This window comes from Anolis carolinensis, unplaced genomic scaffold (assembly GCF_035594765.1).
Source record: "Anolis carolinensis isolate JA03-04 unplaced genomic scaffold, rAnoCar3.1.pri scaffold_15, whole genome shotgun sequence".
NCBI classification, from domain to species: Eukaryota; Metazoa; Chordata; class Lepidosauria; order Squamata; family Dactyloidae; genus Anolis; species Anolis carolinensis.
In genome coordinates this window covers 7,531,684-7,558,667 of record NW_026943826.1, presented here as the reverse complement: position 1 = coordinate 7,558,667, position 26,984 = coordinate 7,531,684, and the positions used below count along the sequence as shown (strand labels likewise).

Sequence of the window (26,984 nt, the reverse complement as noted above, 5' to 3'; positions counted from 1 at the left end):
GCAAGCTGTATAGAAATTTTTGTGATATGCCAAGCTGAGATGTTTGGGATGCAATGGAAGAGAGGGCTGGAGAGTAATGAAATATCTGTATTCTGGTACAGCTTTGTGGGAAATATCCAGCTAAATGGATCTGATTGTCCATTTTTCATAAAATGCCGGAGGGTTTTTGGCTCGCAGTGACAGAGGAGAGGGTATTTTTTAGAAAGACTGAAGCCTTCTAATTTTGGCTTTGGGAGCAGGAAGGAAGGAACAGAGAAAGAAGTTGTCTGTTGTGGGAACAAAGGGCTGTCAATCCCCTCCATAGCTATCCAACTCATTGCCTCGCAGGGTTGTTGTGAAAGGAGGAAGATGTATCAACCATTGAAGTCTGATTGCTGCTTATTTGGGTTTTAGTCTAATGTCAGTGCTGGGGGTTTTTTGTGTGTGTGTTGTCGAAGACTTTCATAGCCGGGATCACAGGGTTGTTGTATGTTTCCCAGGCTGTCTAGCCATGTTCTAGAAGAATTCTCTCCTGATGTTTCGCCCATATCTAATATGGCAGGCATCCTCAGAGGTTGTGAGGTATGGAGAAACTAAGCAAGGAAGGTTTATATATATCTGTGGAAAGTCCAGGGTGAGAGAAGAACTCTTGTCAGTTGTAAGCCAGTGTGAATGTTGTAGTTAATCACCTTAATTAGCAAGAAGAAGCCAGGAGATGAAGCTATTCAATGCTAATTAAGGTGATTAACTACAATATTTACACTGGCCTCCAACTGACAAAGAGTTCTTCTCTCACCCTGGACTTTCCACAGATATATATAAACCTTCCTTGCTTAGTTTCTCCATACCTCACAACCTCTGAGGATGCCTGCCATAGATGTGGGCAAAACATCAGGAGAGAATACTTCTGGAACATGGCCAGACAGCCCGGAAAACATACAACAACCTGTTTTTTTTTTTTGTTTTTTTTTTTGTTTTTGTAATTCCTCCCAATCCCAAATTGACTTGCAATATTTGAATTTGAATTACGGTATTTTAGTTGTAGCTTTGTTGTTGTTTAATCTATATATTTACTGTTAGTCTCCTTTAGGATAATTTTCACATTCGGACTTCCAACTTTAGGTAAAATATACAGAAGGACCTTTGTGGAGGGGTATTGATTTTCTAATAGGGTAAGGGTTTCAGATAGGCTACACCAAACATTGTTAGGGCCTCCATTTTTTGATAGTCTAGGTATACACACACACACACACACACACACACACATATATAAGCTTTGCCCAGCCACGCGTTGCTGTGGCTTATGGGAATCCTTTGTTGGGCAGGTGGAATAGCAGTGAATAGCCTTGCAGCCTCAAAACCTGGCCGTTTTCTGGAGTACCTGGAGCTGTTTGTTGTATGAACCTAGAGGCATGGATGAGGAGTTGTGCTGCCAAGTTTAGTGTTTCTGGGATGTGTAGTTTTGTTGTTTTGTCCTAGGCCGAAATTTCATTACCCTTTTATACAGTAGAGTCTCACTTATCCAACATAAATGGGTTGGCAGAATGTTGGATAAGTGAATATGTTGGATAATAAGGAGAGATTAAGAAAAAGCCTATTAAACATCAAAAAAGGTTATGATTTTACAAATTAACCACCAAAACATCATGTTATAAAACAAATTTGACAGAAAAAGTAGTTCATTACATATTAATGCTATGTAGTAATTACTGTATTTACGAATTTAGCACCAAAATATCACGATATATTGAAAACATTGACTTCAAAAATGTGTTGGATAATCCAGAACGTTGGATAAGTGAGACTCTACTGTATATATACACACACACACACACACACACATACACATACATACACGAGGGCAATCCAGAAAGTAGATTACGTTTTGGAATTACCCAGGAGGAGCAACTTGGGGTCTAAACTGATCTTAATTTGAAGTATTCTCTGTATATTCCTATGTATTTCTTTCCAGAATTCTATCTCTTTTCTAAGAGTCTTTGGCACTAGTTTTTGGCTAGTGAAATACAGTGGAGTGTTGCCTACATAGCTTCTAACCTATCTAAGGGCTGAAAGCTTTGCACGTTTAAAAACGAAAAGCAGACATTCTTGGATGCTGGGCCCAGCAGTTGAGACTTTACAGATGTTATCCAAGGTGCTGAAATTTTCCTTTGAGCACCATTGGATTCCTTTAAAAGTCTGAACTCAACCCCAGGCAGATTCATCGCCTCAATATTATGGAGCCACCAGCTGCCGGTGACTAGATCCCTGGACCATGACTGATTTTCACATGCGTTTGTACATTGTAATTTCACACTCCATCCCTCTGTGGCCACATAAAGTCATTCTGCCTATGACTGGAAGTGTTAGCATTTATGCTAACATTAGATTTTTGTGGTGGTTTGTGTATCACCACATTTGCATCAGACAAAATTACAAGTGATCTGTGAATTGTTATTACTATGCTATGAATGTGTCAGTTCGCTTTTTAAAAAGACTTAAAAGAGCCAATGGCCACCCCGAAACAAACCCAACATGTCAAAAATGTAACCTTATTAGCATTTAAAGATGTTCTGGTTTATAAAAAAAAGAAGTCGGAGAAACAGATGAATGTTCAGCCGGTTATTTCCAGGCGTGGCCCCATGTACAATGGCTCTTGCCTTGTTAGCTGCTAATGGATTTGGCAGAAGTCCAAAGGAGACGTTGCGGAGATTCAGTGGCCCAGATCGCCATCCGGGTAACATCCGAATGAAAGATGCTAATGGGACATGACATTTGGGGAAGGGCTACAGTTCAGTGATAAAGTACATGCTTTCCACATCTGCAAGTAGAGAGAGTGCCATGAACGGGATTGGTAGATAACTATTTGTATCTTGTTCTTCGTAATTCTTTTTTTATATATATACTACATTGAAGGAGTGAGAACAACCAAGGTATAGAAAAGTAGGGAAAAGAGAGAAAGATAAAAGTCTACAACAGGGGTCTTCAAACTTTTAAAGCAGAGGGCCGGTCCACAGTCCTTCAGACTGTTGAGGGGCCGAATTATCATTTGAAAAAAAAATACAAACAAATTCCTATGAACACTTCATGTCTTATTTGTAGTGCAATACAACAACAACAATTAAAGAACAATACAATATTTAAAAATGAAAACAATTTTAACCAACATAAACCTATCAGGATTTCAATGGAAAGTGTGGGCCTGCTACTGGCCAATGAGATAGTCAAGTTAATTCGGATTGTTGTTGTTGTTGTGTGCCTTCAAATCATTTCAGACTTTGGGCGAGCCTAAATTATTTATTTATTTATTTATTTACTACATTTATTTACTACATTTATATCCCACCCTTCTCACCCCGAAGGGGACTCAGAGCAGCTGTATGTACATAGAATATATTATATTATTAGCATAGCACAATATTAATATTATATATTACTATATTGAATTATACCACTATACTGTAATATTATATGTAATATATAACATATAATTAATATTATTATATGGTATTATTATTAGTATTATATTGTATAACATTATGATATTTTAAAATATTATATGTATATACTATATATTATATTATTAAAACTGATATAAAATATTATATTATAAAACTCAAGGCGGGGGCCAGGTAAATGACCTTGGAGGGCCCCATCCGGCCCCCGGGCCTTAGTTTGGGGACCCCTGGTCTACAATCTACAAAAATATACCCACACACAAAAAAACAAAAAGCAAAAAAAAAATGACTTCCATTCCATCTTCTTGGATAATATTTTCTTAATATTTTTTCTTGCTAAGGAGAAAAAAAATAGCAAAATTGTCTCTCGTAATCTTCATTTTCTCAAATTATCCACATAGTCCTGAAGATCGTCCCAATTCGTTCTTTTCATTATCTTGCCTGTATTTTTCTTCAACAAAAAAGTCAATTCATCCATATCCTTTATTTCTCTTATCTTCTCCACCCATTCCTCAATTTTTGGGACTGATTCCTGTTTCCATTCTCTAGCGAAAACAATTCTAGCAGAAGTCGTAATATACAGTAGAGTTTCACTTATCCAAGCTAAATGGGCCGGCAGAAGCTTGGATAAGCGAATATGTTGGATAATAAGGAGGGATTAAGGAAAAGCCTATTAAACATCAAATTAGGTTATGATTTTACAAATTAAGCACCGAAACATCATGTTAGACAACAAATTTGAGAGAAAAAGTAGTTCAATATGCAGTAATGCTATGTAGTAATTACTGTATTTACGAATTTAGCACCAAAATATCACGATGTATTGAAAACATTGACTGCAAAAATGTGTTGGATAATCCAGAAAGTTGGATAAGTGAGTGTTGAATAAGTGAGACTCTACTGTATTATAATATTATTTATGAATGTTTGTACCTTACTCAGTGCTACAAAAATCCCCAATGTAGCTAACAGTGCTAAGAAATTACAAACTATAAAGCAGCCACCGCTAAAAGAAGGACACCAATGGGAAATGAATGTTTATTGCATCAAAGGACATATACAATGTAAATTGCAATGTCCCTAATTCCGCCTAGAAAAGGCTTCCCTATCCTACAATAAAGCAAAAATCCATTTTTTCCTATTGCAAACATCTGATTGTGTCGTCCATCAATGGAATATTTGGGCATTTTTATATTTCACAGCACGGGATGCATTTGATATCCCTCAGTACAATTTCCAGAATTTAAAAAATAGTATCATACTTCCAATGCATTATTTATATATATATATACACACACACACACACACACACACACACACACACCTTGCCCGGCCACGCATTGCTGTGGCTTATGCTTTCAGAGTGTTGCTCTTTATTTACTGTCCTGATTTTAGAGATTATATTGTTCTGTATTATTATATCACAGTAATTATTACATATTATATTTATAATCTTATATTATCTGCTTAGAACTGGATTATATGAGGCCCCTTCTTCACAGCTGTATAAAATGCACACTGAAGTGGATTATATGGCAGTGTGGAGTCCAGATAATCCAGTTCAAAGCAGATAATATAAGATTCTAAATGGGTTATATAGCTGTGTGGAAGGGCCTTGAGTCTACACTGCCATATAATCCAGTTCAAATATGATCATCTGTATTTTATAGGGAGTGTGAAAGAGGCCTAAGTGAGGCCTAACTCTGCCTGTCCCCTGGGCTGAGTGGGTTGCTAGGAGACCAAGTGGGCAGAGATTAGATAACTCGGTCCGGATTAAGGTTTACGTGCAAGGTTTATGTGGACGAATGGATTAAGTATTTTTATTGTACTGTTTTAAATGTATTTATTGGATTATTTTAAATCAATTGTTTTAATTGTTATGTTTTATTTTTGTACTGTATACCGGCATTGAATTTGCCAGATTGTGAGCCGCCCTGAGTCCCTTCGGGTGAGAAGGGCGGCATAGAAATGATGGAAATAAATAAATAATAAATTAGCCTTTTAACTGGCAGCAATTGGATAAAAACAATTATTCCTCTCCCTCTAATTAAGACTTTATTTTTCTTTTCTTTTTGTTGCATGAACGTAGAGGCATGGATGAGGGATTGTGCTGCCAAGTTTAGTGTTTCTGGGGTGTGTAGTTTTGTTGTTTTGTCCTAGGCCGAAATTTCATTACCCTTTTATGTATAGACTAGCTATGCCCTGCCACGCCTTGCTGTGGCCAATTGGAATTGCACTGAATAGCCTTTGTGCTTCTAAGCCTGGGCAGTTTCTATATAGGGGCCTCCTTGCTTGGGCTGGTTGAATGAGATGGAGTGGCCTGATGGCTTACAAACCTGAGGGTTATCCATGTAGGGCAGGGGTCCTCAAACTTTTAAAGCAGATCCTTCAGACTGTTGAGGGGCCGAATTATCATTTGAAAAAAAAAAACTGAGCAAATTCCTATGCACACTGCACATATCTTATTTGTAGTGCAAAACAACAACAATAACAATGAAAGACCAATACAATATTTAAAAATGAAAATAATTTTAACCAACATAAACCTATCAGGATTTCAATAGGACGTCTGGGCCTGCTTCTGGCCAATGAGAAAGGTTAATTAGGATTGTTGTTGTTGTTGTGTGCCTTCAAGTCATTTCAGACTTTGGGCGAACCTAAGTCCAAAATTATTTATTTATTCATTTACTACCTTTATTTACTACATTTATATCCCACCCTTCTCACCCCGAAGGGAACTCAGAGCAGCTGTATGTACATACAATATATTATATTATTAGCATAGAACAATATTAGCATTATATATTACTATATTGAACTATACCACTATACTGTAACATTATATGTAATATATAAGATATAATTAATATTATTATATGGTATTATTATTAGTATTATATTGTATAACATTATAATAGTATTATCAATATCATATGTATATACAATATATTATATTATTAAAACTGATATAAAAATATTATATTATAAATGAGGGTGGGGGCCAGGTAAATGACCTTGGAGGGCCGCATCCGGCCCCCGGGCCTTAGTTTGGGGACCCCTGATGTAGGGTATATTCTGGTTGGGCTGCTTGAACAGGAGTGAATAGTCTTGCTGCTTGGAAGCCTGGCCGCTTTCTACCTTGTGGAATTGTTGGTTGGCCAGGTCGAATAGCAATGAATAGTCTGAATGCAGGAAGTACCCTGTTTCCCCTAAAATAAGACATCCCCAAAAAATAAGACCTAGAGGTTTTGCTGAATTGCTAAATATAAGGCCTCCCCCGAAAGTAAGACCTAGCAAAGTTTTTGTTTGGAAGCATGCCCGGCGCCCATCAAGCAAAACACCATAGCATGCAGGATTGGTAAATGTACATACCAGTTGTATATGGAAATAATGATAGTACAGTAGAGTCTCACTTATCCAACACTCGCTTATCCAACGTTCTGGATTATCCAACGCATTTTTGTAGTCAATGTTTTCAATAAATCGTGATATTTTGGTGCTAAATTTGTAAATACAGTAATTACTACGTAGCATTTCTGCATATTGAACTACTTTTTCTGTCAAATTTGTTGTATAACACAATGTTTTGGTGCTTAATTTGTAAAATCATAACCTAATTTGATGTTTAATAGGCTTCTCCTTAATCTCTCCTTATTCGCTTATCCAACATTCTGCCGGCCCATTTATGTTGGATAAGTGAGACTCTACTGTATCAAGAAATTCTTGACAGAAGTCACAGTTTGTCTGGTTTGGCTATGTTGGTTTGTGATGACAACTACTGTACAGTATAGAATAAATGTTCATTTTTTGTTCAACAATAAATGTGAATTCTTCTTCATGGAAAAATAAGACATCCCCTGAAAATAAGACCTAGCACATCTTTGGGAGTAAAAAATAATATAAGACACTGTCTTATTTTCGGGGAAACATGGTATGAATGTTGGAATTAGTTACCTCGATTAGCATTGAATGGTCTTGCAGGTTCGAGGCCTGGCTGTTTCCTGGTTGAGGGAATCCTTTGTTGGGAGGTGTTAGCTGGGTCTGATTGTTTTCTGTCTGGAATTCTCCTGTCTGGTGAGTGTTGATTTGTATTTATTGTCCTGATTTTAGAGATTATATTGTTCTGTTTTCTTATTATAGTGTTTTTTGGGGTTTTGCGGGTCCCGGTTCCGTTTTGGGGGTTTGGTTGTGTTGTATGAACCTTGAGGCAAGGCTTTTGCGTTGTGTTGTCAAGTTTGGTGTTTCTGGGGTGCATAGTTGTGTTGTTATAGTCACAGCGCAAATAACTTTACCTTTATATATATATAGATATAGATAGATAGATATATCTTGCATAGTGTAGGTTTGCTTTCATCAAAGAGGAAAAAGAAAATATAGCATAGCAATCCAGAGTTTTTGGGGGGGTGAGGCGGTCATAGGAGCAAAGCGATCCTTTGAGGGGTTAATTCCATTTGGCTGTTAGGGGAGCAAAGAGTCCCTTTTGGCCCTGCTCTGTCCTGGGTAGCCTTCCTGAGTGGGAAGGCTAATTGCATTTTAAAGGCACTTAGAGGCTAGCTGCCTGCTGAGCTCACCCAGACGCCAGACGCTTGATGGATGAGTTGGGTCAGGAAAGGCCCCTATCCTAATCTTATTGTTTAAAAGGGGGTGGATGATAATAAACCAAGGGATTCCACTGCTCTGCATTTCCATCTTAACTGCAAGGCAAGCTCGACAAATTCTGCAGTTCCAAAAAAAGAAGTTTTTTTAAAACTTTAGAAACTGCAAGTCACTTCTGGTGTGAGAGAATTGACAGTCTGCAAGGACGTTGCCCAGGGGAATCCCAGATATTTGATGTTTTACCATCCTTTGTGAGGCTTCTCTCATGTCCCCATAGGGGAAGCTGGAGCTGACAGAGGGAGCTCATCCGCTCTCCCCAGATTCGAACCGGCAACCTTTAGGTCAGCAGTCCTGCCAGCACAAGGGGTTTAACCTATTGCACCACCATTTAGGGATGAAACACCGTCATATCGGTGTGGTTGGTCCTGGGGAAGGTGGCACAAAATAAGGAGAAGGGAAGAAGGGAGAAAGGTATAACAATAATAACAATAACAATAATAATAATAAATAAAATTATGTACAGTAGAGTCTCACTTATCCAACATAAACAGGCCAGCAGAACGTTGGATAAGTGAATATGTTGGATAATAAGGAGAGATTAAGAAAACGCCTATTAAACATCAAATTAGGTTATGACTTTACAAATTAAGCACCAAAACATCATGTTATACAGCTAATTTGGCAGAAAAAGTAGTTCAATATGCAGTAATGCTACGTAGTAATTACTGTATTTATGAATTTAGCACCAAAATATCACGATATATTGAAAACATTGACTACAAAAATGTGTTGGATAATCCAGAACGTTGGATAAGTGAGACTCTACTGTATAAGTAGATAAAAGGGTGTAGTAGAGAGATATGTAGTAAAGATGTAATGGGAAAAATCTAAAACTGATAAGAAATATGTTTAAAGATGTTTTGATTATTTTTACTGTCTGATTGTATACAACATGATATGTTTAAGATATTGTAAAATGAGGAAAATGTAAACTTATACATTTTTATTGATAAATTAATAGAAAATATTTTTAAAAAGGGATGAAACACCGTCACATCAGTGTGATGTATGTGACATTTTATGCTATTTGGCTTTTATTTATTTTATTTATTTATTTACTACATTTATATCCCGCTCTTCTCACCCCGAAGGGTGAGCGGCTTACAAATGAACATACAATATATTATTAGCATAGCACAATATAAGCATTAAATTACTACAGTAGAGTCTCACTTATCCAACGTTCTGGATTATCCAAGCCATTTTTGTAGTCAAAATTTTTGGTGCTAAATTCGTAAATACAGTAATTACTATATAGCATTACTGCGTATTGAACTACTTTTTCTGTCAAATTTCTTGTTAAATATGATGTTTTGGTGCTTAATTTGTAAAATCATAACCTAATTTGATGTGTAATACGCTTTTCCTTAATCCCTCCTTATTATCCAACATATTCACCTATCCAACGTTCTGCCGGCCTGTTTATGTTGGATAAGTGAGACTCTACTGTACTCGATTATAAGCCCAGTTTTCAGCCCTTTTTTAGGACTGAAAAAAGCCCCTCTCAGCTTATACTTGAGTGAGGGTCCTGGCTGGCTTATACTTGAGTATATATGGTACATTTATTATATTTCTCTATTTTTATTGGTATTATTACATTTATTATTTTTCTCTATTATTGTTGCTACTATTACATTTATTTTACTCTATTTTTATTATTAGTAATACTGTACGTTTATTATTTCACTCTGATATTATTGTTATTACATTTATCATTTTACTCTATTATTATTAAAAGGATACACAAGGGCATTTACATGGAAGTAGATGAGAATAATGATTTAATCAGAGTTGGACAGTCTTATCTTAAATTAGAGTTTTATGTAAATATTCAAAAACATTTAACCTACTGATGCCTCGATTAATGTAATTTTATTGGTTTCTATTTTTATTTCTGAAATTTACCACCCTCAGCTTATACTTGAGTCAATGTTTTCCCAGTTTTCTTGTAGTAAAATTAGGCGCCTCGGCTTATATTCGGGTCGGCTTATATACGGTACTATATTGTACTATATCATTATATGGTAATATTATTAGTAATATTACATTTAATATATAATATATAATTAATATTATTACATTGTATTACAGTAGAGTCTCACATATCTAAGCTAAACGAACCAGCAGAAGCTTGGATAAGCGAATATCTTGGATAATAAGGAGGGATTAAGGAAAAGCCTATTAAACATCAAATTAGGTTATGATTTTACAAATTAAGCTCCCAAACATCCTGTTTTACAACAAATTTGACAGAAAAAGCAGTTCAATACACAGTAATGTTATGTTGCAATTACTGTATTTACGAATTTAGCACCAAAATATCACGATATTTTGAAAACATTGACTACAAAAATGGCTTAGATAATCCAGAAACTTGGATAAGTGAGGCTTGGATAAATGAGACTCTACTGTATTAGTAGTATAATATTGTATTCCATTATAATATTATTATCAATATTATATGTATATACAATATATATTTATAAATTTGTGCTGGTTGTATTTTTTTAATGTTATTGTTACGTTCACAGACCAAGAGTATAAAACTTTAAAACTTCACAACGTTTAAAAACAGAGGGTTTTTTTTTTAAAGTGTCAACATTAAAAGCAAAAATTCACGACATGAAAAGCAGAAAGTCTATGAGTAATAAAATGAGTGAGTTAAAACTGCTAAAATCATCCACAAACTATTTCCTTATTTTTATAGCTGCCGCACAAAACTTTGCAACTTTATAAGTGATCGATGGGTCTCTATAATATGTTTTAAATAATATTCTTGCCTACTTTTGGTTTTTAGGGTCCCGAATTGGGATTAATGGGAACTTACTGCCAAAGTTTCTTGAATATGTGGACAAAGGACTTTTTGAGGGGGGCGGTGAAGCAGTTGTCTGCAGGCTAAGTGACAAGCGGAATTGTACAATGGCCATATTGTGTGATTTTTGTTTAGCATCTCCAGCATGAAATGGCCTTTGAATCAAATGACATTGCTAGGCTACCATCAGATTGCAAGTAAGGGCGTTATCAGAAGATGGGGTTCTGTTCACAATTTGTGATCTTGAAATCGATGTTTGATTTAGTTGTGTATTGAAAGTTTTATAGTTGTATTGTGTTTTAAAGGTCTGGGATCCCAGGTTGGGAGAAAGTTGGGACAGAAAGTAAAATCCATCAATAAATTTACCCAGGTGTATAGCCCACCCAGCAAAACAGTAAAACAAGCGGCAATATTTACTATATTTCACTATGTTGTTGTACTAGTATTTTTACTGGATGTTGTCGTGTGTCTTGTATGTATTTTATTTTGTTTTATTGTAATTGCTTGGGTTTGGCCCCATGTTAGCCTTCCCGGTCAGTTCGGAGAGATGGAGGCAGGGTATAAAAAAAAAGTTGTTGTTGTTGTTATTATTATTATTACCGTATATACTCGAATATAAGCCGACCCGAATATAAGCCGAGGCATCTAATTTTACCACAAAACAACTGGGAAATCATTGACTCAAATATAAGCCGAGGGTGGGAAATTTCAGAAATAAAAGTAGATACCAATAAAATTACATTAATTGAGGCATCAGTAGGTTAAATGGATTAATCAGTAGGTTAAATGTGGTGGAGGCTCCTTCTTTGGAGGCTTTTAAGCAGAGGCTGGATGGCCATCTGTCGGGGGTGCTTTGAATGCGATTTCCTGCTTCTTAACGGGGGGTTGGACTGGATGGCCCATGATGGATGGTCTCTTCCAACTCTACTATTCTATGATTCTATGATTCTAAATGTTTTTGAATATTTACATCAAGCTCTAATTTAAGATAAGACTGTCCAACTCTGATCAAATCATTATTCTCATCTTCTTCAATGTAAATGTGCTTATGTGTCCTTTTGATAAGAATAGAGTAAAATAATACATGTAATAATAATAATAAATACAGGAAAATAATACATGTAATAATAAATAGAGTAAAATAATAAATGCAATAATAATAGTAAGATCAGAGTGAAATAATAAATGTAATAATAATAACAATAATAATAATAATAATAATAATAATAATAATAATAATAATAATAATAGAGTAAAATAAATGTAATAGTAGCAACAATAATAGAGAAAAATAATAAATGTACCATATATTCTCAAGTTTAAGCTGACCCAAATATAAGGATCCTCACCCAAGTATAAGCCGAGGGGGGCTTTTTTGGTCTTAAAAAGAGGGCTGAAAAACTAGGCTTATACTCGAGTATATACAGTATAAAAATCTGAAAATCATCTCAAATTACTATTTTTTTTACTACACCATTGTAGTACTTTGATACCGCCATAGATGAATCCTATAGTACCATGGGATATATAGTATGGTAGGTTATCAGAGGTTTATTTTAGAGAATTGTAAATACTGGAGCCCCCGGTGGCGGAGCGGGTTAAACCGCTCAGCTGCTGAACTTGCTGTCCGAAAGGTCAGTGGTTAAAATCCGGAGAGCAGGGTGAGCTCTAATAATAATAATAATAATAATAATAATAATAATAATAATAATAAATCATCTCAGCCGGCATTTGGAAACAATAGACATTGACAAAATCACGATCTGCCAACTGCAAAAAAACTACTAGGATCTGCACGCATTATCCGGAAATACATCACACAGTCCTAGACACTTGGGAAGTGTTCGACTTGTGATTTTGTGATACGAAATCCAGCATGTCTATCTTGTTTGCTGTGACATAATAATAATAATAATAATAATAATAATAATAATAATAATAATAATAATAATAATTACTTTATTCTTATATCCCGCCACCATCTCCCCAAAGAGACTTGGGGCGGCTCACATGGGGCGAGCCCAACAAAACATAGGTTAAAAACACAGTACATGAATTAAAACAATATAAATAAATATACAACAGCGTAAAACACATAAACACATAAAACTCCCACTCTTAGCCCCAGTTTCTGCCAACCTAGCAGTTCAAAAACATGCAAATGTGAGTAGATCAATAGATACCGCTCAATGTAGTCATGCTAGCCACATGATCTTGGAGGTGTCTACGGACTATGCTCTTTGGCTTAGAAATGGAGATGAGCACCAACCCTCAGAGTCAAACACCACTAGACTTAATGTCAAGGGAAACTAAATATGCCCTGCGGTTACATACTAGGATTCTGCAGTTAAAGTGGTATAAAATGGTAGCATTGTGTTGCGTGAAAGATATACAATTTATTGATATATGACTACACTTAATGTCAGGGGAAAACCTTTACCTTTACTAAATATCTCCTGCAATTACATCCCAGTTTTCTGCAGTTTATTTATTTATATGCTACATTTATATGCCGCTCTTCTCACCCCAAAGGGGACTCAGGGCAGCTTAAAAATTACATTCACATACAAAACATTATATTATTAGCATAGTACAATACTAGCATTAAATTACTATATTGTACTATATCATTACATTGTAATCTTATTAGTAATATTACATTTAATATATAATATATAATTAATATTATTAAATTGTATTATTATCAGTATTATACCGTAATACATTATAATATTATCAATATTATATGTATATGCAATATATTATATAATATTATAAATTAAGTTGTATATTATATACTATACTAGCTATGCCCGGCCACGCGTTGCTGTGGCGTTGTCTGGTGGTGTTGGTGAGAAATTGTTGAGGTAGTGGTGGCATTGAATGTGTGTTGTATGGTTGTCTTTATGTTTAGTATGCATTTGGTTGTTTGTGTACTGTGAAAGTAGTGACGATAGAGGGGGTCTATGTGCGGAGTTTAGCCCTCTAACTGGCAGCAATTGGATAAAAACAATTATTGCTCTCCCTTTAATTAGGACTTTATTTTTCTTTTCTTTTTGTTGTATCAACCTAGAGGCGTGGATGATGGGTTGTGTTGTCAAATTTCGAGGTTGGGGGGGCCTGTAGTTTTGTTGTTTTGTCCGGTTCCCTGATTCCATCACTCTTTTATATATATAGATAATAAATATTATTAAATTGTATTATTCTCAGTATTAAATTGTAATACATTATAATATTATCAATATTATATGTATATACAATATATTATATAATATTATAAATTAAGTTGTGTATTATATACTATACTATATGCCCGGCCACGCGTTGTTGTGGCGTTGTCTGGTGGTGTTGGTGAGAAATTGTTGAGTTAGTGGTGGTATTGAATGTCTGTTGTATGGTTGTCTTTATGTTTAGTATGCACACTGAAGTGGATTATATGGCAGTGTGGAGTCAAGATAATCCAGTACAAAGCAGATAATATAAGATTATAAATGGGTTATATAGATGTGGAAGGGCCTTGAGTCTACACTGCCATATAATCCAGTTAAAATCTGATAATCTGTGGAAGAGGCCTAAGTGAGGCCTAACTGTGCCTGTGCCCTGGGCTGAGTCGGTTGCTAGGAGACCAAGTGGGTGGAGCTTAGCCTTCAAACTGGCAGAAATTGGATAAAAACTATTATTCCTCTCCCTGTAATTAGGACTTTATTTTTCTTTTCTTTTTGTTGTATCAACCTAGAGCCGTGAATGATGGGTTGTGTTGTCAAATTTTGAGGTTGGGCGGCCTGTAGTTTTGTTGTTTTGTCCGCTGCTTTGAAGCCATCACTCTTTTATATATATAGATATATATATACAGTAGAGTCTCGCTTATCCAACGTAAATGGGCCGGCAGAACGTTGGATAAGCGAATATGTTGGATAATAAGGAAAGATTAAGGAAAAGCCTATTAAACATCAAATTAGGTTATGATTTTACAAATTAAGCACCAAAACATCATGTTATACAACAAATTTGACAGAAAAAGTAGTTCAATACGCAGTAATGCTATGTAGTAATTACTGTATTTACGAATTTAGCACCAAAATATCACGATGTATTGAAAACCTTGACTACAAAAATGCGTTGGATAATCCAGAATGTTGGATAAGCGAGTGTTGGATAAGTGAGACTCTACTGTATTAGCATAGTAACATGCTATGCCAATTATACATATACACACACACACATATATATATGTATATATATACACATATATAACTAGCATAGCATGTTACTGGAGGGAGGGGCCTCCAGCTGATGCCGAAGGAGACAAGATGGAACTGTCTTCCCAGTTAAAGTGGTATCAAAATGGTAGCATTGTGTTACATGAAAGATATACAATTTATTGATATACGACTACACAATGTCAGGGGAAAACCTTTACCTTTACTAAATACCTCCTGCAATTACAACCCAGGATTCTGCAGTTAAAGTGGTATCAATATGGTAGCATTGTGTTGGGTGAAAGATATACAATTTATTGATATACAGAATGATGAATATCATGGTCTGTTAACATCCGGCATTCTTGTTTTCTCGCCTCCCGTCACCCCATTGGTCTCCAGGAGGAATGACGAAGTGACTCACATCAAAATCCAGAATACTGGGGACTACTATGACCTCTATGGAGGGGAGAAGTTTGCCACTTTGTCTGAACTGGTCCAGTACTACACCGAACAGCAGGGTCTCTTGCGGGAGAAGAATAGCAACATCATTGAGCTCAAGTTTCCTCTGAATTGCCAGGATCCCACCTCGGAAAGGTGAGTAGGGATGTGTGCATCCCAGATCAAGTCTTAACTGTGTGCACTCTGGATTTGTCTGAATAAAGGGAAGTAATAATAATAATAATAATAATAATAATAATAATAATAATAATAATAATAATATTTATTTACAGTATTTATATTCCACCCTTCTCACCCCGAAAGGGACTCACATTACACATATAAGGCAAACATTCAATGCCTTAACATAGAACAAAGATAAGACAAATACGGGGCTCCGAGCTGGCCTCGAACTCATGACCTCCTGGTCAGAGTGATCATTGCAGCTGACTGCAGCTGGTTGCTCAACAGCCTGCGCCACAGCCCGGCTTTTTGGGAGAAGAGTCCGACTAATAATAATAATAATAATAATAATAATAATAATAATAATAATGTGTTATGAAAGGCTTTCATGGCCGGGATCACAGTGTTGTATGTTTTCCGGGCTGTATGGCCATGTTCCAGAAGTATTCTCTCCTGACGTTTCACCCACATCTATGGCAGGTATCCTCAGAGGTTGTGAGGTATATGTATATGGGAAGGCTGGCTGGAATCCTATGTCGCAATTATAAATACATCACAGAGTTAAGCGCCCGTGAGTGTTGTGTATTCGTAGTCCCTGCGTCAACAGACCTGAATATATTGCATAAGATTTCTCCAACTTAAAATGATACATTTTAATATATTGGGTTTATGGTTCCCGTCCCCTTGATCAGGTCATGTAAGTGTTATTTCTTTCTATAATTGTATTTTTACTTTGCTTAATAATGTGTTATTATGTTGTTATGTAATGTTTGTGTTGTTTTTATGATTGGAAACCGCCCTGAGTCCCATCCGGGAGATAGGGTGGTATATAAATAAAGATTCTTCTTCTTATTATTATTATTATGATGATGATGATTATTATTATTATTACCTACGGACCTCACAACCTCTGAGGATGCCTGCCATAGATGTAGGTGAAACGTCAGGAGAGAATACTTCTGGAACATGGCCACACAGCCCAGAAAACATACAACAACCCAATAATAATAATACTTTATTTCAACCCCGCCACATGTCTGCATCATTCACAAATGTCCTTGAGGTTTATGCAGCTATAACTTATAGGATTGTTTTGAGAATGACAAAAAAAGTTTGAGCTACAACTGTCACAATTCCCCTGCCAACAAAGCGACTGCTATGAACCAAAAATGACTTTACCATGAAGAAGTTTCTTGACATTTCTAAGAGGCCATTTAATTGCTAAGAGCTGTTGTGGTTACCACTGTTTCCAAGGGAGAAACGGTCAAGCCAATCTTTGTGACGTTTAGCCAGAGGCCATTACAATTTGGTACACAGTGAAACAAAAACATAATTCATGGAGAGTATAAAATAAAACCTGCTCTCTTTCTTTGAACCACTTAGGAATGATTGTTCACCCTGCAGAACAAATTGTTCACCCAGCAAAACTATCAAGCATCCTTTAAAAATGGATGGCTAAGGACTTTTCAAAGCACAAATAAAATAAGTCATAATTTCAGCTGTGGCATAAGTTGGACTCTTCTCCCAATAAGCTCTTTATCTGTGTGATAGAAATGAGAGAAATCAACCAAAACTTCCCTAGCAGGACAGATTGCAAGCCTGACTTCAGGATAAGTTGGCTCTTGGTATCTGCTGCGTTGTTTTTGCTGGATCTCCTCCCTATGGATATGAAAATCCATTGATGCTCAAGTTCCATTATATACAAGAATGTACTAAAATAGAGTGTCATAGGATGAAGATGCCATCTAGAGGCAGGAGTAGAAAAACAGGTTTTTAGAGGAAGATGTGGTGGTTGATTGATTTACTGCTGTATTAACTCTTGTTTTATTGTCTTACTGTGTTTTACTATTTTTTGTATATTGTATTTATGCTGTTGTTTTTGTAAATTGTGCTAGTTGAGCCTTGCCCCATGTGAGCCGCCCCGAGTCCCCGTGGGGAGATTGTGGCGGGGTATAATTTATTTATTTATTTATTTCCAATATTTCTACCCCGCCCTTCTCCCCGAGGGGACTCAGGGCAGCTTACACAACTGGTAGGATCACTACCAGTACATCATAATACAATAAAATAAGAATAGAACAGTTAAAATAATTGAATAACATAGTAAAATACAATATATAAAAATATAAACAAAGTATTATTATTATTATTATTATTATTATTATTATTTATGACACAGCAAACAAGATAGATATGCTGGATTTCATATCACAAAATCACAAGTCGAACACTTCCCAAGTGTCTAGGACTGTGTGATGTATTTTCGGATGATGCACGCAGATCCCAGCAGGGTGGCCTTTTGCAGTTGGCAGATCGTGATTTTGTCAGTGTCTATGGTTTCCAAATGCTGGCTGAGATCTTTTGGCACGGCACCCAATGTGCCGATCACCACCGGGACCACCTGCACTGGTTTCTGCCAGAGTCTTTGAAGTTCAATCTTGAGGTCCTGATAGCGGCTGAGTTTTTCCTGTTGTATTATTATTATTATTATTATTATTATTATTATTATTATTATTATTATTATTATTATTATTATGACACAGGAAACAAGATAGATATGATGGATTTCATATCAGAAAATCACAAGTCGAACACTTCCCAAGTGTCTAGGATTGTGTGATGTATTTTCGAATGATCCGCGCAGATCCCAGCAGGGGGACCTTTTGCAGCTGACAGATCGTAATTTTGTCAATGTCTATTGTTTCCAAATGCCGTCTGAGATCTTTTGGCACGGCACCCTGTGTGCCCATCACCACCGGGACCACCTGCACTGGTTTCTGCCAGAGTATTTGAAGTTCAATCTTGAGGTCCTGATAGCGGCTGAGTTTTTCCTGTTGTTTTTCGTCAGTGCGACTGTCACCTGGGATGGCGACATCAATGATCCAAACCTTTTTATTTTCCACAACTGTGATGTCTGGTGTGTTGTGTTTCAGAACTTTGTCAGTCTGGATTCGGAAGTCCCATAGTATCTTTGCGTGCTCATTTTCCAATACTTTTGCAGGTTTGTGATCCCACCAGTTCTTTGCTGCTGGGAGGTGGTACTTGAAGCATAAGTTCCAATGAATCATTTGGGCCACATAGTTGTGCCTCTGTTTGTAGTCTGTCTGTGCAATTTTCTTACAGCAGCTGAAGATATGATCAATGGTTTCGTTGGTTTCCTTGCACAGTCTGCATTTTGGATCATCAGCTGATTTTTCGATCTTGGCCTTAATTGCATTTGTTCTGCTGGCTTGCTCCTGGGCTGCAAGGATCAGCGGCTGAGTTTTTCCTGTTTTATTATTATTATTATTATTATTATTATTATTATTATCATCATCATCATCACTCAAGTGACCCTCCCCACTATGCCAGTGAGTGAACTCTGATACAGTAGGAAATTGCATTTCTCATTTCACAATGCAGTTTGTCTTTCACGATATTGCACTGATGCCTCCCCTTTTCTAGATGGTACCATGGTCATCTGACGGGCAAAGAGGCCGAGAAACTCCTCACAGAGAAAGGCAAACCAGGGAGTTTTTTGGTGCGCAGTAGCCAAAGCAAACCTGGTGACTTCGTCTTGTCGGTACTGACAAATGAAGACAAAGCTGACACAGGGGACCGGAAGCCCCGGGTGACCCACATCATGATCCGCTATCAGGTAAGGTGATGCAGGAAAGAACTTGAGGGCACCCAGTAATGACATATTCTGTTGGCGTTACTCTACTTTGGCCAAAAAACTGCATGGCAAAAATGTGAGTCAAGCACTTGAAGGGTTAAATATGCTAGTGTCGCCCTGAGGAGAGTGAGTAGGCTGAAGCCTGTTAGAGTTAGTGGGCCAAAGCTAGTGTCATCCTGAGGAGTGAGAGAAGGCATCTATGTGAGGTAGACCTCATTGTTAGTCAGAGAGAAGGCCTCTGTGTGAGGTCAGTCTCATTGAGAGAACACCTCAGTATGAGATAGGACTCTGTGTGTGAGAAGGTCTGGTGAGAGAAACTTGGGTGAGAGAAGTGTCAGGGGGCTAATTAGCTCCAAACCACCCTGATTTATTGGTGAGTCAGGCCTCTCACCAATCCATCCTCCGTCAGACTGCTTAAGCATCCGGGTAAGCAAACAAACGACACCACAGTCATAATTCAGCTGTTCACAGCGGTTCCAAGGCTTTATTATATATACAAACTATATACAACTACAAAGTCCATCGCTCATAGGGCCCATGCTTCCCTAGCAAAGGCAAAGCATGTCCTCTTTCCAGGCCTGTAGCGAGTGGGGGGGGGGGGGGGGGTTAGGATTCAACCCCCCCCCCCCAAATTTTTCAGGTTATAAAAAAAACCTGGTTTACTCATGAATTTTAACTGGTTAACCAAATCCTCATTTTAAATTTATGAGACGCAAAACATTAAGAGTCCTTCCAGGCACTATCTCAAGCAGATATTGACAGGTTTGTAGCGAGGGTGGGGGGGGGGGGGGTAGGGGTTCAACACCCCCCCCCCCCCCCCGAAATTTTTTTCTGGCTACGGCCCTGCTCTTTCGTTGCCGATTGTCTGCGAAGCTCTTCTGCCGGCAACTCCCACATTCCATAGCATAATGACGAATGTCCTGTCCGGAGAAGACCAGAAGGCTTGACCTATTGGCTAGGCAGGCTATCATTCAAGCTGGCCTGCCATTAGCCCATGTGCTGCTGGAAAGCATGCCAGAATACACAGTTGCAAAACTCAATACACAAGAACAAAACACTTGATTTAACATTTCACACATACACCAAAATACACCAACAAGAAGCCCAAGTTTGAAGGCTTCATGTGTAAAGGCTGCTGTGTGTAAAGCTACTATATGTAGTACTAGCTGTGCCCGGCCATGTGTTGCTGTGGCATTGTCTGGTGGTGTCTGTATTTTATAGGCAGTGTGGAAGAGGCCTAAGTGAGGCCTAACTTTGCCTGTCCCCTGGGCTTGGGTTGCTAGGAGACCAAGTGGGCAGAGCTTAGCCTTCTAACTGGCAGCAATTGGATAAAAACAATTATTCCTCTCCCTCTAATTAGGACTTTATTTTTCTTTTCTTTTTGTTGTATCAACCTAGAGGCATGGATGAGGAGTTGTGCTGTCAATTTTTGAGGTTGTGCGGTGTTTAGTTTTGTTGTTTTGTCGGTCGCCAGGATTCCATCACTCTTTTATATATATAGATTTGTCCTACTACTCGAAATTAGGACAAATAAGTTTGGGAACCACTGCTCTAGATATATTTAAGGACTGAAGGGAGAAACTAGTCTCTCAGGGAAACAGAGCAGTTCTAGTCTGGGTGAACCAGCAACAAAACCTGAAAAACTGAGAAGACAAGGAAAGATCCGAAATCAATTCCTGCAAAGAATGGGTTGAAAGAATTAGCCTGGAGGATAGAACGTTAAGGGGGAAGGCATGATAATTGTCTCCAAATCTCTGGGCTGCCATGTAGAAAATGGAGCAGACTTGTTCCCCGTTGCTCCGGAGCGCGGGCCTAGGATGTGGAAATTGCAGCGAGCGAAGCAGCTATAATGTAAACGCTGTGAGTAAGAGCTGTTTGACAGCAGAACAGGTGGCGTGCTTCCACCCGTCTGAGGAACCAGTGCAGGCAGTCCAATTATAATTCCCCTTCTCTCCCGTAGCCAGATGGAAAGTATGATGTGGGAGGCGGCGAGCGTTTTGACACCCTCACGGACTTGGTGGAGCACTATAAGAAAAACCCCATGGTGGAGAAATCGGGGGCCGTTGTGCACCTGAAACAGGTATTGCGACCACAGCGCTCCATAAGGTGGGAATAAGGGACTCCTAGAGTTCGTACAGTTACTTTTCAGTTCATTATGTTCATGTCGGGTTCTCTTCTCCCAGTCGTGCTGTGGGTCAGTCTTCCACCATAAAAAGCACCAAGACACACGCTGATAGATTCCAACAGGTTTTATTGTACAGAATACGAGAACCTTCTCTTTGGCCCATTTATATAGGGGCTCTCACATACCAGAGGGTAATTGAGGTTTTGTGGTTGGCCCGTTTTATGTCTGGCATCTGTTCTTTGTCAGCCGACCGGAGATGTCAAAGATTGGAGATCATGACAGTTTACAGTTCAGCGCTTCCCAAATTAAGTAACCTTATACAGTAGAGTCTCACTTATCCAACATAAACGGGCCGGCAGAACGTTGGATAAGCGAATATGTTGGATAATAAGGAGAGATTAAGGAGAAGCCTATTAAACATCAAATTAGGTTATGATTTTACAAATTAAGCACCAAAACATCATGTTATACAACAAATTTGACAGAAAAAGTAGTTCAATACACAGCAGTGCTACATAGTAATTACTGTATTTACGAATTTAGCACCAAAATATCATGATATATTGAAAACATTGACTACAAAAAATGCGTTGGATAATCCAGAACGTTGGATAAGCGAATATTGGATAAGTGAGACTCTACTGTAGTTCCGTTTACTTTTCCATTTGTGAAAAGGAGTTTAGTTACATGACAGGCTTGTCAAGTCACACTTTGTAAAATAAATGAAACATTTACAGTCACATCACAAAAGGTGAGAAGTGGTCATCCATTCTTAAATTACAGTAATAATGTAATTAATTATGCCTCCATTGTAGACAAATGAAACATTTAAAAACAACTAATTATATACACCCACTTCATAACCTAATTTGATGTTTAGTAGGCTTTTCCTTAATGCCTCCTTATTATCCAACATATTCGCTTATCCAACATTCTGCCAACCCGTTTATGTTGGATAAGTGAGACTCTACTGTATTAGTAATAATATTACCATATAATGATATAGTGCAATATAGTAATTTAATGCTTATATTGTACTATGCTAATAATATATTGTATGTTCATTTGATTTGTAAGCCGCTCTGAGTCCCCTTCGGGGTGAGAAGAGCAGGATATAAATCTAGTAAATAAATACATAAATATAAAGCTACTGTGTGAAGCTCCTGTGTAAGTTTGTTGTGAGAGGAGACTCTGTGAGAGCAAAGCTGTTTATCTGCATGGGAAAGAAGTCCAGCGTGGAAGCAAAGAAGGAAATATAAAGAACTTTATTTGTATTATGGAAACCTTGTTTTTGCAAATAGTGCAACCATATTATTTTGCTACAAAGAAAAGCCTCCTAAGAAAGAGTTAACATTGGTCTGTGTATCACTTTTGGCCACTGGTCCTGAGTCTTGCTGCTGATGATAAGTTACGCTGCTGTGCATTGACGGGAAGGGTCTTTTATTAATAAGCCCACTTCCACAACACTGCTTTCACTTCTGACACACTCCGCCTTTTTCTTTTTTTGCAGCCCTTTAATGCCACGCGAATCATTGCGGCCAACATCGAAAACCGAGTGAAGGAGTTGAACAAAATGGCGGACCACAGCGAGAAGGCCAAGCAAGGCTTCTGGGAGGAGTTTGAGGTGCAGAAACAGTTCTGAGCTAGGATTTGAAACATGTATTTTGTAGGTGCCTTATGCCAGAGCTGACATTTGTCAGTGGCACTGTGGGAAGCCGGACCTATCCATGTGGTGCTGGCCTGTTGTATGTTTGGGGAGTTTATCCATCACGTTGTATGCATTATACTGAATACTGAATGCATTATTGTGACAAGGCCCCCAGACCGAATTATCCTAAGTCCTAGCTTTATGTAAATACAGTAGAGTCTCACTTATCCAAGCTAAACAGGCCAGCAGAAGTTTGGATAAGGAAAAGCCTATTAAATATCAAATTAGGTTATGATTTTATAAATTAAGCACCAAAACATCATGTTTTACAACAAATTTGACAGAAAAATCAGTTCAATACTCAGTAATGTTATGTTGTAATTACTGTATTTACGAATTTAGCACCAAAATATTACAATATATTGAAAACATTGACTGCAAAAATGGCTTGGATAATCCAGAAACTTGGATAAGCGAGGCTTGGATAAATGAGACTCTACTGTATTAGTAGTATAATATTGTATTCCATTATAATATTATTATCAATAACTTTTTTCCCCTAAAATAAGACATCCCCAGAAAATAAGACCTAGTAGAGGTTTTGCTGAATTGCTAAATATAAGACCTCCCCCGAAAGTAAGACCTAGCAAAGTTTTTGCTTGGAAGCATGACCGCCAAACAGAACACCAGAGCATGCAGGATCAGTAAATATACGTACCATAAAGCGTTGTACATGGAAATATTGGTAGTAACAAGAAATTCTTGATAGGATTCACAGTTTGTCTGGTTATGCTGGTTTAGGATGACAACTACTGTACAGTATATAATAAATGTTCATTTTTTGTTCAACAATAAATGTGAATTCTTCTTCATGGAAAAATAAGACATCCCCTGAAAATAAGACCTAGGGCATCTTTGGGAGCAAAAATTAATATAAGACACTGTCTTATTTTTGGGGAAACACGGTATTATATGTATATACAATATATTATATATTTATAAATTTGTGCTGGTTGTATTTTTTTATGTTATTGTTACGGTCACAGACCAAGAGTATAAGACTTTAAAACCTCACAACGTTTAAAAAACAGAGTTTTTTTTTAAAAAAAGTGTCAACATTAAAAGCAGAAATTCACGACATTGAAAACATTGACTACAAAAATGGCTTGGATTATCCAGAAACTTGGATAAGCGAGGTTTGGATAAGTGAGACTCTACTGTATTCAAAAACATTTAACCTACTGATGCCTCAATTAATGTAATTTTATTGGTATCTCAGCTTATACTGGAGTCAACGTTTTCCCAGTTTTTTGTGGTAAAATTAGGTGCCTCGGCTTATATTCGGGTCGGCTTATACTCGAATATTTATGGTATATACAATATATTATATATTTATTAATATAATAGTTTATATAAATATAAATATAATAGTTTCATATGCCTTGGTCACCATCACCTGAAATATGGAAAAGCAGGCCTGTTCTGCAGAATACAGTAGAGTCTCACTTATCCAACACTCGCTTATCCAACTTTCTGGATTATCCAAGGCATTTTTGTAGTCAATGTTTTCAATATATCATGATATTTTGGTGCTAAATTCATAAATACAGTAATTACAACATAACATTATTGCGTCTTGAGCTACTTTTTCTGTCAAATGTGTTGTATAACATGATGTTTTGGTGCTTAATTTGTAAAATCATAACCTCATTTGATGTTGAATAGGCTTTTCCTTAATCCCTCCTTATTATCCAAGATATTCGCTTATCCAAGGTTCTGCCGGCCCATTTAGCTTGGATAAGTGAGACTCTACTGTATATACGATAATATATAATTAATATTATTATATTGTATTATTATTATTAGTAGTATAATATTGTATTACATTATAATATTATTATCAATATTATAAGTATATACAATATATTATATATTAATATAATTGTTTATATAAATATAAATATAATGGTTTAATATGCCTTGGTCACCATCACCTGAAATATGGAAAAGCAGGCCTGTTCTGCAAAATAGTTTGTTTGGGAATGAAAGATTTTATCTCTCTGCCCCACACAGATGTTGCAGCAACAGGAGTGTAAATTTCTCTACCCCCGGAAAGAAGGACAGCGGATGGAAAACAAAGCCAAGAACCGCTACAAGAACATCCTTCCTTGTAAGGACTGGAGAGTATATACCAAAAACCAGGGAGGGGAAATGTGTTTCATAGCCTTTGGGAGTTTCTCCAACCTCTACCTTCTCATTAGTGAAATAGGAATAATAGTAATCGCAGAAAGAGGTGAGATAATGCCGCATGAGTTGAGTCCATTTCCTTGGAGGAAAGATGGGAATATTGGTGGTAAATATATCTATTGCCTGCAGTGTTTTGACTCCTCGAAGTGGAAATGTTCTCCATGTGGGGATAACCATGTTATCTTGCTTTTTCTCTCCTCGTAGTTGACACAACACGAGTCGCTCTTCGGGAAGTGGACGAGAGTCTTCCAGGCTCCGACTACATCAATGCCAATTATATTCGGGTGAGCAGAGACCTTTTGGAGCTGGAACAGGATGAGGTGGAAGATGAGGGCCTGCTTTGCTGAGGCCTTCTCTTTTCTGTCTTCGTAGAATACCAGTTTTTTTTCTCTCTTATTCTAGAACATTGCTGAAGATGGCCAAAGCTCTGAGCACAGCAAAGTCTACATTGCCACCCAGGGGTGCCTCCAAACCACCGTGAACGACTTCTGGGCCATGGTGTACCAAGAGAACACACATGTCATTGTCATGACCACCAAAGAAGTGGAGAGAGGAAGGGTGAGTGTCACTTTGCGTAGCTTTAATGTTCTGTCTGAGACATTCCAGGCCCAGGTTCTGTTTAGTGCCGAAACCAAGGACTTTATCACACTTTTTGGACAAATGATGCTGTTATTGTAATGATCGTTTCCACACCTTGTTGCAATTACGTTATGCTGGTGCTTTAGTGATGCCAATTCCCACGATGATGATGATAATGATGTTTCCTCAATTACTTTACTACAAAGGGCATAGAATCATAAAGTTGGATAATAATAATAATAATAATAATAATAATAATAATAATAATAATAATAGACACTTGGGAAGTGTCCGACATGTGATCCAAAACAACAGCCACCAGAGTGTCTGCTGTGGACTCTTGTGGATCTTGTGTTTCAAATAATAATAATATTAATAATAATAATAATAAAAAGGCCACCCTACTGGGATCTGCACACATCATCCGAAAATACATCACACAGTCCTAGACACTTGGGAAGTGTTCGACTTGTGATTTTGTGATACGAAATCCAGCATATCTATCTTGTTTGCTGTGTCATAATAAAATAATAATAATAATAATAACAACAACAACAACAACAACAACATGCCCTGGCAGAATATGTAAAGCAAAGTGAAGAACCTGCTTTGATTGAAGTCAAAAATCAGAAACTCCTCAAAGCACAGCAGACAAAAAACCAGTACAAGAAAACCGCACTACAAACTAGAGCTGACAGCTGGCACAACAAAACATTGCATGGAAAGTTCCTTGACAAAATTGAAGGAAAAGTTGACAAGGAGAAGACCTGGCTCTGGCTCATGAATGGGACCCTGAAGAAGGAGACAGAAGGCCTGATCCTTGCAGCCCAGGAGCAAGACAACAGGACAAAGGCAATTCAGGCCAAGATCGAAAAATCAGCTGATGACCCAAAATGTAGACTCTGCAAGGAAACCAAGGAAACCATGGATCATATCCTCAGCTGCTGTAAGAAAATTGCACAGACAGACTACAAACAGAGGCACAACTATGTGGCCCAAATGATT

The 26,984-nt window shown here is 37.3% G+C and overlaps 1 protein-coding gene across 5 annotated transcripts in view; it reads left to right on the top strand.

The window, feature by feature from the left end:
- LOC100564881 (tyrosine-protein phosphatase non-receptor type 11) overlaps positions 1–26,984 on the top strand; it is a 96,321-nt gene that overhangs the window by 28,409 nt on the left and 40,928 nt on the right. For all 5 annotated transcript variants that reach the window (XR_010001353.1, XM_062965582.1, XM_062965583.1 and 2 more), the window contains exons 3-9: positions 15,504–15,698; positions 19,170–19,362; positions 21,341–21,460; positions 23,016–23,129; positions 25,227–25,323; positions 25,605–25,684; positions 25,803–25,958. Coding sequence is in view for 4 of the 5 variants with exons in the window: in XM_062965582.1 (XP_062821652.1) it covers positions 15,504–15,698; positions 19,170–19,362; positions 21,341–21,460; positions 23,016–23,129; positions 25,227–25,323; positions 25,605–25,684; positions 25,803–25,958 (955 nt within the window). In the remaining variant the exon portion in view is untranslated. The remainder of the gene's footprint in view (positions 1–15,503; positions 15,699–19,169; positions 19,363–21,340; positions 21,461–23,015; positions 23,130–25,226; positions 25,324–25,604; positions 25,685–25,802; positions 25,959–26,984) is intronic.